Source organism: Herpailurus yagouaroundi, unplaced genomic scaffold (genome assembly GCF_014898765.1).
Source record: "Herpailurus yagouaroundi ecotype Mexico unplaced genomic scaffold, PumYag 166, whole genome shotgun sequence".
Taxonomy (NCBI): Eukaryota; Metazoa; Chordata; class Mammalia; order Carnivora; family Felidae; genus Herpailurus; species Herpailurus yagouaroundi.
The window spans coordinates 35,792,430-35,806,220 of NW_024412407.1; the positions used below are offsets into that span (position 1 = coordinate 35,792,430).

Consider the following 13,791-nt stretch of genomic DNA (forward strand, 5'->3'; position numbering starts at 1 on the left):
GAACCGTGAGATAATGACCTCATCCAAAGTCAGATGCTTAACCGACTGAGCCACCTTGGTGCCCCATGTAAGATACTCTTGACAGTGGTCTTTCCACGTGTTTAACAGCTACTAATCATTACACTACCACAAAAAAAATAAAGAAAATTTCAGAGTCCTTGAGAAATAGAGGTGGGGTCTCTGAGATTGCTGAGGGAGGTAGAAGTAATAATTTTCTGCCAAATGGCAGTTTTTCAAACTGCCAAAGCATTTTTCTAGGGAAATGAGTCAAAAGGCAGACATGATAATATATCCCCAAACTAGTGGATATAGCAGTGAACTCAAGTCTCTTTGAACTGCATCTACCAACATCAATAGCAATATCTTCCTAAAAGTAGGCTTGAAACAACGTCATTAGGCCATCCCAAGTGTAGTTTAAAAAGAAATGGTACCAGAAAACCAAAGAGTAAACACATGCACAATTTATCATTTCGCCCTTATGAGATCAGCAAATATCTGTAACAAAATTTCCCCAAAGCGGACAACGGAGACAAGGTGACCGTCTCTGTTCTGAACATCTGAAAGGAAAATTACCACTTGTCTTCCTAGACTTCCTCCCACACTCATTGGAGAACCTGGGAAACATGGATGTCACTGGCCACACTACTACATTCTATGAGCTGCAGACAGACAAGGCCTCTCTCCTCAGGCCTCTGGATTCACAGGAACAATGACTTTGAAAACTTCAGTGCTCCCTCTGCCTTGTACATGTTAATTTTCTCCCATAGTCTATGCTGAGACCAATGTAGACAGGATCCTAGTTGGATAATGAGTATTCCAGATTACAAATCTTCTGATTTTTCAGTCTACTTCTTCATGTGATATCCCAAGCACTTTTTCCTAGAGGGGAAAAAGAGAAATAGATTCACAAAATTCCAAGTTTGATTCACTGTTGAACTGAAAACATAAACCTGTTAACTCTGCTCTCTTGTCCCAGGCATGACCCGGGTTTCAGAGACTATGTTAGGGTTGGGGGGAGGTTTGGAAAGATGACCAGCAGCCTTGGTATTCAGGAAAGGAAAACATATGTGAAGGACTTAGGTTACACACCCAAGGCTGATAGGCTAGATGGGGAAAGGCTTTGATGCTGTTTTTAAAATTCAGAAGAGTTAAAAAAAAAATTCAAAGGAGCAGATATTGGAAAGTTGAAGATTATGGAAAGTTGAAGATTATGCTCTTTGCAAAGTTCTGTGAAATGGATGAAGTTGTAGGAGCACAGGGTGACTATTTGAACAGTCCTTTACAATGAGGAAAAATGCCCAACGGGTGAATTAAAATCTCATGGCAGCTAGTTTAGCATGCTTTTTATTTTTATTTTTATTTTTTTTAAGTTTGTTTATTTTTGAGAGAGTATGCACGTGGGGGAGGAGCAGAGGTAGAGGTAGAGATAGAGATAGAGATAGAAGTAGAGAGATAGAATCCCAAGCATGGTGCCCAACTCTGGGGTCAAACCCATGAACTGTGAGATCATGACCTGAGCCAAAACCAAGAGTCGGACACTTAACCCACTGAGCCACCCAGGCGCCCCAACATGTTTTTTAGATACAGTTGTTATTCTTTCATTTGATTGATTGATTGATTATGCTAAGAGTATTGGCTTAACATCTATGATGTATGTAGAAAGAATGGGAGTGTTGAGAGACAAAGAAGCATAAAATACATAAATCTGCCCTCGTGTTTGCAATTTCGTTGGGAAGTTAGATGTACTTGCAGGAAATGTGAAACACTGGGATAGTTAGGAACCCTGGAAAACTGGTGCATAGCAATCATTTTCCTCCTTCCCTACCACTATAAGGACACCCTGGAGTGCCACCAAAATACCAAGAGCCAATGGAAGTCCCTAGAAGCTTGCCACCCAGTGTCATCTTTCTTTCTTGTGCTTGGAGACTGAGCACAGGTGTCCGCATCTCCTTCACATTTTCATAACTCATATCAACTCATAAATATTCTTTTATCAACATCCTCCTTCTTTATTTTTTGCAACTCCTCTATCAGCCTTGGAAACATTATAGTCCTTTCTCATTCTTTTTCTTCCCTCTTCCAATTTCCAGCCACATGCTCCAAATTAAACCTAACTGTGGCCAAGACTTAAAATTCGGATTTATGATGACCTGGAAAAGTAAACTAATAAATTACAAATGATAAGGAACAATGCCATCAAATTCTGAAGCCTTTGAAAATTCCCTTTATTATTTCTACCCAAAATCCATCAATCTTCTCTAATTAAAACTGTTTTTCTCTCTAGCACCAGCAGCCAAATTAAAAATAAGTAAATAAAAATGTATTCTTTTTTCTTTTGTCTTTTAATTTGCTTGCTAGAATTAGAACCACCATTTTTTCATAGCAGATTTGTTGAAATATATCACAGAGTTCATCCTTTTAAAATATATAATTCAGTGGGTTTTAGTATATTCACAGAATTGTGCAACCATCACGTTTGGCTGATTTTAGAACATTTCCATCACACAAAAAGAAACTCTTTATCCATTAGCAGTCACTCCCTATTCTCTCTCTTCTTCTCTAATCTGTCTCTGTGAATTCACCTATTCTGGACATTTCATGAAAACAGAATCATACAATGTATGGTATATGGCCCTATTGTCTAACTTTCACTTAGCATAATGTTTTCAGGGTTCATCCATCTGTTCCATTCCTTTTTATGCCTAAATAATATTCCACTGTATGGACATACTGCCTTTGGTTTTGCTATTCACCATTCATCACTGATGAACATTTGGGTTGTTTCCACTTTCAGGCTATTATGCATAAAATGAATGCTGCTATGGTCATTTATGTACAAGTTTTTATGTGAACATTTGTTATCAATTTTCTTGGGTATATATCTGAGTGGAATTGGTGACTCTATGTTTAATATTTTGGGGGGATTGCCAAATTGTTTCTAAAAGGGAAAATTTTAGAACTCAACCAGCAGTGGATGAGGGTTCACATTTCTCTACATCCTCACCAACATCTGTCTTTTTTATTTTAGCCATGCTAGTGCATGTGAAATGATATCTTACTGTGGTTTTGATTCACATGTGCCTAATGTTGAAATGAAGATGCTAAGCAAGCATCTTTTCATTGCTTACTGGCCATCTGTATATCTTCTATGGAGAAATGTCTATTCAAAATTGGCTTTTGTCTTTTTATTGTTGAGTTGTAAGAATTTATTACATATTCTGAATACAAGTTCTTTTTCAGGTATATGATTTGAACATATTTTGTTTCATTCTGTGTGTTGTCTTTTCATTTTATTGGTAGTGTCCTTTGAAGCAGAAAAAAAATTACTTATTTTTTAAATTTGTCTTTCTTAAGATTTTTATTTGCTAAATACTCTCTACACCCAACTTGGGACTCAAACTCACAACCCCAAGATCAAGAGTCACATGCTCCATCGACTGAGCCGGCCAGGTGCCCCTCAAGCAGAAAAAATTTTAATTTGATGTAATCCAATTTATTTTTTCTTTTGTTGTTTGTGCTTTCGGTGTAGACTATTTTTTTTACAGAACACAGTTGGCATTTCAGCTGCATTAACCAACTACATAGACTTTTAGTCTATAGACTGAATAGAACTGGCCTGTGGACCCAGTTGATACTTAACAATCTTTTTGGAAAAATATATTACCAAGACCAAATTATATTTTGGAAAATATATTTTGGAAAAATATATTAACCTTAAGCAGGATGATTCTTTCCTGTATGTAATTATAGTGCAGATATGAAGTTTTGTAAGAAGTCAGAGGCTAGTGAGGCCCTTAAGCTAGAGTAGTCAGGAAAGGCTCTGGGACAGAGGAGGGACTTGAGGGGGTCCTGGAAGAAAGAACAGTTAAAGCCAAAATAATGTCGAGGCATCTTAGCATGAGTTAAGGCAGCTTGAATTTAGAATACTTCAGAGCCTCAGTTGTTCAGATCAGCCCCTTACGGCTACCATATCTGGTGCAGATGTGGAAAATAGAAAGGAACAGAAGACTAGGTAAGCTTAACAGGCAGCCACTGAAGACCACAGCGGGCACTTCAGTCCCTTAGCAAGATCAGCTCTGCATTCCTTCTGGAAACCAAGAGACCAAGAGTGGAGGCCTCAGGGCCATGCTGACCATGTGTGAAGCAGACTCAAACCCACTACCCTTGCTCCATTCTAGTGGAAAGAGGACTAAAGATAATGTGGGACAAAGGCCTGTGCTTCCAAGAAGGATCTGAACAGACAAAATAAAGTGCCCTGAGCCTATGGATATTTAAAACTATGGGCTACACATTTTGGAAAGGTTAACCTTGGGAGGCCATCTGAGTATGGCAGCTTTAAGGAAATCTCAAGGAATGAGGATAAAGGATGGGGCTGGCGGGGGGCGGGGGGGGAGGGATGTTGAGTCTGAGGCAGGGGGGTGAAGATGTCTGTTTCACCTGATAGCAGGTAGTTAAAAACAGATACATATCAACAATAGCCAAATTATGGAAAGAGCCCGAATTTCCATGGGCATTGGATGAATGGATAAAGAAGATGTGGTATATATATACGATGGAGTATTACTCGGCAATCAAAAAGAATGAAATCTTGCCATTTGCAACTACATGGATGGCACTGGAGGGTATTATTATGCTAAGCGAAATTAGTCAGTCAGAGAAAGACAAAAATCATATGACTTCACTCATATGAGGACTTTAAGAGACAAAATAGATGAACATAAGGGAAGGGAAACAAAAATAATATAAAAACATGGAGGGGGACAAAACATAAGAGACTCTTAACTATGGAGAACAAACAGAGGGTTACTGGAGGGGTTGTGGGAGGGGGGATGGGCTAAATGGGTAAGGGGCACTAAGGAGTCTACTCCTGAAATCATTGTTGCACTATATGCTAATTTGGATATAAATTTTAAAAATAAAAAAAAATTTTTAAAAACATACAAATTTGGGGCACCTGGCTGGCTCATTGGGGAGACCTTGTGACTCTTGATCTCGGGATTGTTGAGTTCAAGCCCCACGTGGGGTGTAGAGATTGCTTAAAAAATAAATAAACTTTATTTAAAATAAAACAAAACAAAACGATACAAATTTAATGGTTTGCTTTTTGCTTTGTATCAAAATGTCCCTGTCAAAATGGCTGGGTCCAAGCAGCAATGACAAAATATCATGAACGCTGTGTCTCTCTCTGCCTGTCAGCAGCTAAGAGAACAAGGAAGTGTTTGCCTCTCCTTGTCTCACTGCCAGACTTCGGTTGCTTACAAAATTTGTGAAAACAGAAATTATATCTAAACATTTTATATCTTGACATCTCTTCATTTCCTGTTATATCTGACTGGTCCCCCCTGGTCCAACACACATATCCCATGTACCCTTTGGGAGCCTAGTAAATATTTATCGATGATGAAGATAATCACTAAAAATAGGATCCCATCACTGGGATATATCTCTTGCCACTCAACTTCTAAATCCATGAGAACTGCCTCAAAGACGTGTTCCCTTCACTTAAAAAAAAAAACAACAAAAAAATGAAAAAAACCCCACAACTTTCCATTCCGTCTCCTCTGAATTCTGGGAAGGTTCATTTTGAAATAGGATGCACTTACCCATCCACCGTGCTGCTGGACCCAGGGGGAGAAGTTGTCTTTTAGGTACTTGGTTCCAAAGCCCAGCACCCTGTTCATAGGGTGATTGTCGATAGCAGTGAGCTTGGCCGTGACGTCTATTGCAAGAGCAGCCTTAAAGCCCTGAGCTCTGACCTCTGATTCTCCCCTGGTGTCCACACCCCTTAGGAACTGGTCTGTGATGATCTTGAAAACAGGGTAGCACAGCTGGTCCTGGAAGCTGTTCATTAAAGCCTTGTCTTTCTTTAACTGTGTACAAGAGGATATGCATTTAGTACAGCAGCCTGGCCCCATGAAACCGACTCAACAGTGGGCCCCTGAAACACCCAGTGGAAAACCCTGGCTCCAACTAAGAAGTTTCTTAGTGAGCAAGGATTAAATGTTTATTTGGAAATTCTATCTTTGACGAATGATAAGCTAAGCAGGTTCTCCACAAACATTGTTTCTACAAGGGATATCCTGGGGGATGCATCAGATGCTATGTAAAGATTTCGGTGGAGCAGCGTCCTTTATGTGAGCCCAGCCCACCCCCCAACTTCTGTGAGACTCAGGAGCCTGTCTGTTTTATAAATCTGAAGCAAGAATGACTAATGTCCTCTACACCAAGAATGGACCCCTTTTGATCAGCGACCCAGTTGAAGAAGCTAGACTCAAAACCCCAGTGGGCAGCTAGAAGCCCGGACTCTACCAGAATGGTCGAAGAATCAAATGCCAGAAAGAAACACTTCCATGGAGTACCCTGGCCCCTCTCTCTTTGCTCCTTTGGGTTGCACCTGCCTCTGGCATCTCAGGAAGGTACAAGGTGAGCTTGCATGTGGTCTCAGGGATGAGGGGCTTTGCAGGCACTCTGCAGCCATGGGGTTGGGGGGTAGGGGTTAGGGTTAGACAGAGTCACTGTCCCTCTCTAGTAGAAACTCACACCCACACAGCAAAGTCAGACCTTCTGTGTATTCCTACCAGAGTCCTCTACTGGGGAAACAACCATGTTTTCTGCATAAATAACGTAAAACGTCACCCCAAATCATCAGGAGCGTGCATCAAGCAAAGCGAGATTTTTTAAAGTGGTAATTTATGGGATGAAAAGGAAAGAGTCTCTCTTTAGAGCCACAAAGGTCAGCTTCGTACCACTTCCTGTCCCTTGCCTCCCTGACCTAATGCAAGTCACTTCTTAGGGAGGCTGGGAAGGAGGTTGCCATGAGAGCCACAGCGTCTTCAAGCTGTAAAGAGTCCTCGAGGATTCGAATAGGTCCCTCCCAGTACAAGGACTGCACTGTTGGCTGGTTATTGGCATCTACTGGCCATTCTTCTGGTGACAGGAGGCTCATTCCGTCACAAGGCAGCCCTGAGTGCTAGAAAGTTCATTCCTAAAATGGAGAAAATCAATTGCCCCATAACTCCTATCCATTGATGTTAGTTCTGGAGAAACATAGGAGTGCCCTCAAGTCATGTACCGTATTCTATTTTCTTTCTCTGCACCCCAGTTCATCCTCTACTCGTGGACTCGAAGCTCACATGCCCTCCCAGTTACCATCCTCTGCACACACTGCTGACAAAGGCATTGAGGGAGGACCCACTGAGAAGTTGGGACTGGGGTAGAGTGGCTGGCCACTTAGTGCTGTTTCCCCTCCTGCACAAGCCGCATGGGACCTGACTTCCATCCACTGATCGTGGCAGGACAAGGCAAGGGGTCCACAAGGCCAGTCCCTGACTGACAGACCCCAGAGGCTACTCAGCAGTCTGTGGGTAACGGCACAGAATTCTGGGGTCCTGCTCACCAGCTCTGTATCTGAAGACACTCTCACACTTTCCTGACAGGAATGATGGGTCTTGACTTCTAAATGGCAGGAAGTAAGTCCAAAGTTCTCCAAGTAACACTAATCCGCCTCCCCGGCCAAATAGCTGAGAGAGACCTTGAGCAGAGAACAGTCCAGCCACTCTCGGGGGAGATTTTGGGAAGGACTCCAGCCTTGGAGCAGGCGTGGGACATCGATATCCAGACTGCAGGGCAAATGCAAGAGTCTAAACTTCCCCGAGGATCAGTTACATGGGGAACCAGATTCATAATTCTATTCAGCAAATTTTAATTTATTGGTGTCTTTTCTTGCAATAACAAAGTTACATTTTTCATTTCCAAAAATTCCAGGGAGGCTCCAGAAGGTTTACTTATGTTTTCCAAAGTGATTCATTTTTGAGATGCTGCCAGCATGAAGAATTTGGACTCCAAGGGAAATAAAATTTAGGACTAAGTGGAAACCAGAACTTGCAAAGGAATACAATCTGCAGTACGCTTCCATTCTCTGTCCCAGTGCGTGGGCACAGAAAAGAAATCACATTAGTTCAAGAAGCTCCATACCTCTCTTTCCAACTGATCCCCTGAATATTTCAGCAGCTCGACGATTTGGGCTATTATTTGCTCCTCTCCATCTGTCGGGGGAAAATTCCAGTTATTTCTTTTAAGAAGAAAAATCATCTTAACTTTTTTTTTTTTTTTTTTTTTTTTTGCCCCCAGGGACAATACTTGTAGCCTGGTTAGGGACTGAGGGAGACATGTGCTTTGTAATTCTCAGCAACTTAACTCTTACCTTCCTTCGACTGATGGGGCACAAACCACTCCAGCTGCCCTCTCCTACAGACCCCTCCTTTCCTTTCTTCTTTTCTCCCTCAGCGCCCTGCTTCTCACCATGAAATGCATCACTTTATTCACTGTAAGAATGTTGTTGACGATATTGGTTCCACGACCCATGGTCCTGTCTCTGAAGATGTTTAGGAGAACCTTCTTTTTCGTTGGTAGGATTCTCCTGAGCAGATGTTGCTTTTCCCATATGGACACCATAAATTCCAATGGGTCATATTCCCCCTTCGTGCTGCTAGAAAGCACAGAGCCGAATTTGTGGGCCCCAGCTAAGAGGGGGTACGGTCTTCCTGGCTTGCATTTTGGGAATTAAGCTCATTCCTAAACCCACCTCTATTTCCCCGCTAGTGCGTTCTTTTTACATTATCTTTCAAATTGATTTATTTGATTAATCTTATTTACTAACATGTATACTTTGCATGCTGTCTTTACAACAAAGTGAGGTATAAGTAAATACACTTACGGAGTGCTCCCACTCCAAAGGCTAACATGGCAGGTAGAGAGAGAGGCGGCTCCTGTTGGTGTGTCCGTGGGAACAGGGGACGTGGAGTATGATTTTTCTTATCTCAAAACATGCTAACCACCCAACATGAGGAAAACGGTCATGGCTCCGGAACGGAATCCAGACAGAGAAAAGCCAGTTACTGATACAGGAGTGCTTTTCATTGAGGGCACAATCTTTGAAGTCATGGAGTCCTCATGTGTGTGCCAGATAAGAGGGAAGGAGAGGCCAGGAAATTAATCCAGCCCATCACCTCCCAGGAAGGCCTAGCGAAAGGCAAGGGAAGTGGGAGGTCTGAGCCTCAAATCACCTGGGAGGCACCAGCACGCGGGTCTCCGTGGCCCGTGTGTATGTAGTTTTTATCTGCCCCTGTGGCCCCTCTCTCTGGGAGTCACCGTAACAAGGGCCGGCATTTCTCACGTGCACAGAGGAGACGAGCATCGGCCTGAGGCTGGTTCAGGGGCAGCTCTCCACACACAGGGGATCACAATAAGGTGGAGGCACTTTTTAGCACACTCAGAGGGGCCTCTTCTCTTCCAGCCCCGGAAGGGGTAGTTTGCGGTCCCAGCAATGCGGCACGAGACAGGCGACATCACCGCTCCGCTTGCAGGCCAGGCAGCCGCCGCCACTTGCGCCTTGTACTTGGGCTACTGCAATCTCCGGGCCACCTCCCCTCCGTCCCACCCCTGGGCTGGAGTTTGGGGAAGGAGGGCCACGAGCAGGGACAGTCGTCAGTGACGGCAAGTGGGACTGAACTTCTCTTCCTGTGGCACGTGGTTGCGCTCCCGTTCAACTCCACAATTCCTGCACATCTGCTGGGAACTCCTGGTCCTCGCTACGGCTGTGGCTTTGGTGACAGCTGCCCCCCCCCCCCCACTCTGGTCACTAGTTCTCGCCTCTGCTACACGTGGTGCGCCAGACCTGGTGTCTGACGACGCCCTGCTGTTTCACGGGGCCACGTTGTAAGCCCCTGGGCCCGTCTTCCGTCCGCAACCTGGGCATTCCCAGGAGCAAACCGGCCCGCGGCCGTCACCCACAGGATTAAATCCAATAGCGCATCTCCCTCGGTGGACAAGGTTGAGCGGCCGCTTCGTGCTCCCCCGGGGGGGGGGGGGGGGGGGGGGGGGGGGGGGGTCGGCAGGAGGCTTTGCAGTTAGCACTGAGCTTGGCACGTTGCTTCGGTCTGTTGGCGCACTGCCCTTGCCTGGGCCGGTCTCAAGAGCGAAAGGTCGGGGCCTCCAGCAGCCTGCTGTCCTGCCCTCGGCCCAGGGCAGCAGACACCCCTAACTGCAGAGCCCTGCGCTGACCGAACCCACGAATGCATAGCTCTGCCTGGCGGACACCCGGCCCGACGACCCAAGCACGTGGAAGGGGGTTTACCTTTCTTAGCACTGGGCGCTGGAAGCTGGAAGCCCTGGCGCTGGATGAACGGATGGACAAAACTGCCTTTGGACTTGCGGCTTCCCGCCTGGCCGTGGACCTCGTCGGCTGGGGGCCAGGAATGCACAATTTCGGCAACGCGGTTGGCAATGGAAACGACTTGGGGGTCCTCAGCTGAAACGAGACCAAATGGTGCTGAGCGGCCCTTCCCAGAAGAACTTGGTCTAGCTCATCGGTATGCACGGTCGCCCGAAATGAAAAGCCCAGCCTAGAGGGAGAGGAAGCTGCCCGGGGACGTGTGTGCGGGGGAGGCCATTCTTCAGAAAGCTCTGGCAGTTGCCTGGCAGAGGCTGGGATGGGGGAGGAGCGCACAGAGGAATGATTGCCACCTTGAAACAATTGCCCTTCTGCACCCTCTTTTTGAAGTCTTGCAAAATTAGGGTCCCCTTTCCCCTTTGCAAGGGAAGAAACACAAAAGAAAGTGCTTAGTTCTTTGCTTGAGGGAATCCTCATTATGCTTTTATTTTTATTCTTTTTGGGGGGGGGGACATTCTTTATACCTTGGGAGAGCTGGCCCCTACGTGCAGAGGAGGGCATTCAAGAGTTTGACAAGCCTTTGGGGGTTGGTCACTGAGGAAAGAGAAATATCCCTGCTCTCAGACCATATTCATTACTCAAGCCCATTATCAAGTCAACACTGAACTCCCCTTGCTCTTAAAGTGACACGTCTTCTCTCTCCTCCCGGTCTAATGGGAAACATCCAATTAACGCTGATAGGTACACCAGGGGACATAAAGTGCAGCCCACGGCTTTCAAGAATTTATAATCCAGGAAAAGAAGTATGTATTTGCACACACTACTATAGAATAAAGCATATGGGGGCATGAAGGTTTAAATATCCTAGCCCCCTGAATTTAAGGCCCCCTGAAGGTCCTAGCCTGTGAAGGGACGAGTCAGCTCTGCTTTTCATCAGGGATGGGGAGGGGGGGGGGAGCAGGTGGTATTGCTGAGTTATTTGGGACTAAAATTTTCATTGTTGATTTGTCGCTAAGTTCTTAAGTTTTAGAAATGTGTGCAGCTCTGTCTTTGATGCCCTACGGAGCCCAAGTAATATTTGGAAAACGCTATCCCATTCACACACTTGAAGAAAGCAACACAGTGGGGTTTGGGCCAGAAGGTTGGGGTGCCCAGGGGAATTCCTGGGCTTTGTAAATGAAGATGGCTAAGAGAGGCATAGCCTGGGTCCCAGGAGGGATCCTGTCCCATGCTTTGACATCCTACGGAGCTGCCAATGTGACTTCTGACTCTCTGTCCCTGGATTCCTCCACAGTATGGGAGTTTAGTGCTCCCCCTTCACCCTCTGGGCATCACTGGAAGACCATGGGAACTAATGCTTTGTCCACAATGCCTTCCTTAAAAAAAAAAAAAAAAAGGCATAATGGTTTCCTTAAAAAGCCATATTTTTCATGTTTGGTTCACAGGGTTCAAAAAGAGATAATAAGGAGTGAATTGAGAGAGAAGTATTGGAGAGTCAAGGAGAGAAGGATGGATGCTTTTCCTTCCTGTTTTAACAGCCAAACCAAATATATACTTTCCACCTTATTGCGGCCCAACCAGCCTCCTCTCTTGAACGCTGGCCACCATGGCCCCTGACAAGGAAATGGCAAGAGGCTGGGTCCCAGAGCCTCTTGTATCTGGGAGCCTTCCCTTGTATCGGCAGAAGATGGGGATTTTTTTTTCCCCCTCTGTAACCTTGTGCGGCCTGTCTGGGGCGATCAGCGCATGGCTCTTCTACCAGAAAGCCACACTGTGCCCATCTTGTACTTGAAGGAGGCAGACGGAGGCCCCAAAGCCTGTCCCTCCTTATCCCCCAGCCCCCATCATGTGGCAGGGCGATCAGGAGACCGCTGGCGGCCTGGGAATACCCAATCTGACTCACCTGCTTACAGTGCATTGCTTTCTATGAATTGGTGGGCACGGAGGGAGAGAGGCAGGTGACATTCGTGCAGGGAAAAGTATGAGCGAGTACATTTAGACTCAGATGAACCAGCTCTAGCTAAGATGCCCATTTTATTTCTTTATTTCTTTATTTTCTTCCAAGTTTGTATTTAAATTCTAGTTAGCTGACATATAGTGTAGTATTGGTTTCGGGAGTAGAATTTAGTGATGGATCATTCACATACAACACCCGGTGTGCATCCCAACAAGTGTCCTCCTTAATAAGATTCCCATTAATTAAAATAAATACCTAAATTTTAAACTCTGAGAAAAAAAAAAAAAGATTCCCTTCTTGTTGGAGTCGATCTCATCTGATAGGCAAGGGGGAATTGGATGGGGGTGGGGAGAGGACAGAAAGGCCGCCTGTCCTTTGGGGTCTATTTTGGGGGGAGGTGATGTCACTATAAGAAGAGCAAGAGAGCACAGCCAGAGGACTTGCCATCCAGCCTTTGGCCTGAGGCATTTGTTTTGTGGATGCATGTATTTATTTATCTTAAAGTTTATTTATTTATTTTGAGAGAGACAGAGACAGTGCCAGTGGGGGAGGGGCAGAGAGGGAGGGAAAGAGAGAGGATCCCAAGCAGCCTCCATGCTGCCAGTGTAGAGCCCGACTCAGGCCATGAGACCATGAGTAAACCAAGAGTGAGATGCTCAGCCGCTCAACCGAGCTACCCAGGCGCCCCCTGGAGGCATTTGTTTTAAAGAGAAGGGGCAGGGTGTTTCCCTATGGTTGAGACTGCTACTTCCTTCCCAGAATCCATTTTCTTCCTCCTTAGCAAGTGACCCCTGAAGTGTCACAGGCAGCAATGGGCTCAGCTGCACAGACTACATTTCCCAGCCTTCTTGACACTAAAGAGTGGCCAGTGAGATGTAAGAAAAGTTGAGTGCAGTTCCAAGAAAGCTCTCTAAAACGGAACTGAATTATCTAGAAAAAGACACCCTTTTGTTCCCCGCCCCCACCTCCCACCACTTGCTTCCTCTTCTTCTTGCCTGAAATGGAGAGACGATGGCCGGAGTCTCAGCAGCCACTTTGGAATATAAGGTGACTTTGAGGTTGGAAGTTACTAGCCTAGGGATGGCAGACTAGGAATCATTCCACATTTAGCGAATCCTAGCTGTGGACAAACAAGGGTTCACGGGTCAAAGACCCTGGGTTTGTAGTTTCTAAGATCGGTATTGACGCCATTTTTCTACTTCCTAAGACCTCTTCCTTCTAGACTTTGATCTTGGGACGTAACCTTACAGTTCTCACTTAAGCCTGGGTCCGGGTCCTGGAAACAGCAGCGAGGGCTAAATTGTGAACTTCAGTTAAAAGAACCCAGGTGACACCAGCTGCTAGGCTCTGATTTATGCGTGGTAAAATAGAAGTAGAACATGAGACTCTCTTGAGTCACATCCGATGAAAAACCAACAGACCACCCACGTAATTGACCAAATAAGAAAGCGGGCAAGAGAAGTGTTGGAAGGGAATATACACCGAGTCTAAGTGTCTACAGCAAGGCCTCCTTGGGAAGTGACCGTTTCTACTATTTTAGAGCTATCTATGTCTATATAGAGATCTTAGAATTTTAGTAAATAAAAAAGGTGAAATGACACTTCAGTGTTACCAAAATACAGAATGTCATTTGTCTCGGGAAACCAGAGGATTAAGGTCTGTA

At 45.2% G+C, this 13,791-nt stretch overlaps 1 protein-coding gene across 3 annotated transcripts in view; it reads right to left on the reverse strand.

The window, feature by feature from the left end:
- Positions 1–443: 443 nt before the first annotated feature.
- Positions 444–13,791, reverse strand: part of BCL2L14 (BCL2 like 14) — a 37,561-nt gene continuing 24,213 nt past the window's right edge. For 2 of the 3 annotated variants that reach the window (XM_040488905.1, XM_040488907.1), the window contains exons 3-6: positions 10,136–10,309; positions 7,975–8,045; positions 5,604–5,870; positions 444–879 (exon numbers count right to left, since the gene is read on the reverse strand). In XM_040488905.1, coding sequence (XP_040344839.1) covers positions 841–879; positions 5,604–5,870; positions 7,975–8,045; positions 10,136–10,309 — 551 coding nt within the window. In that variant the 3' untranslated portion in view covers positions 444–840. The remainder of the gene's footprint in view (positions 880–5,603; positions 5,871–7,974; positions 8,046–10,135; positions 10,310–13,791) is intronic. The other variant, XM_040488906.1, reaches the window with a different exon arrangement.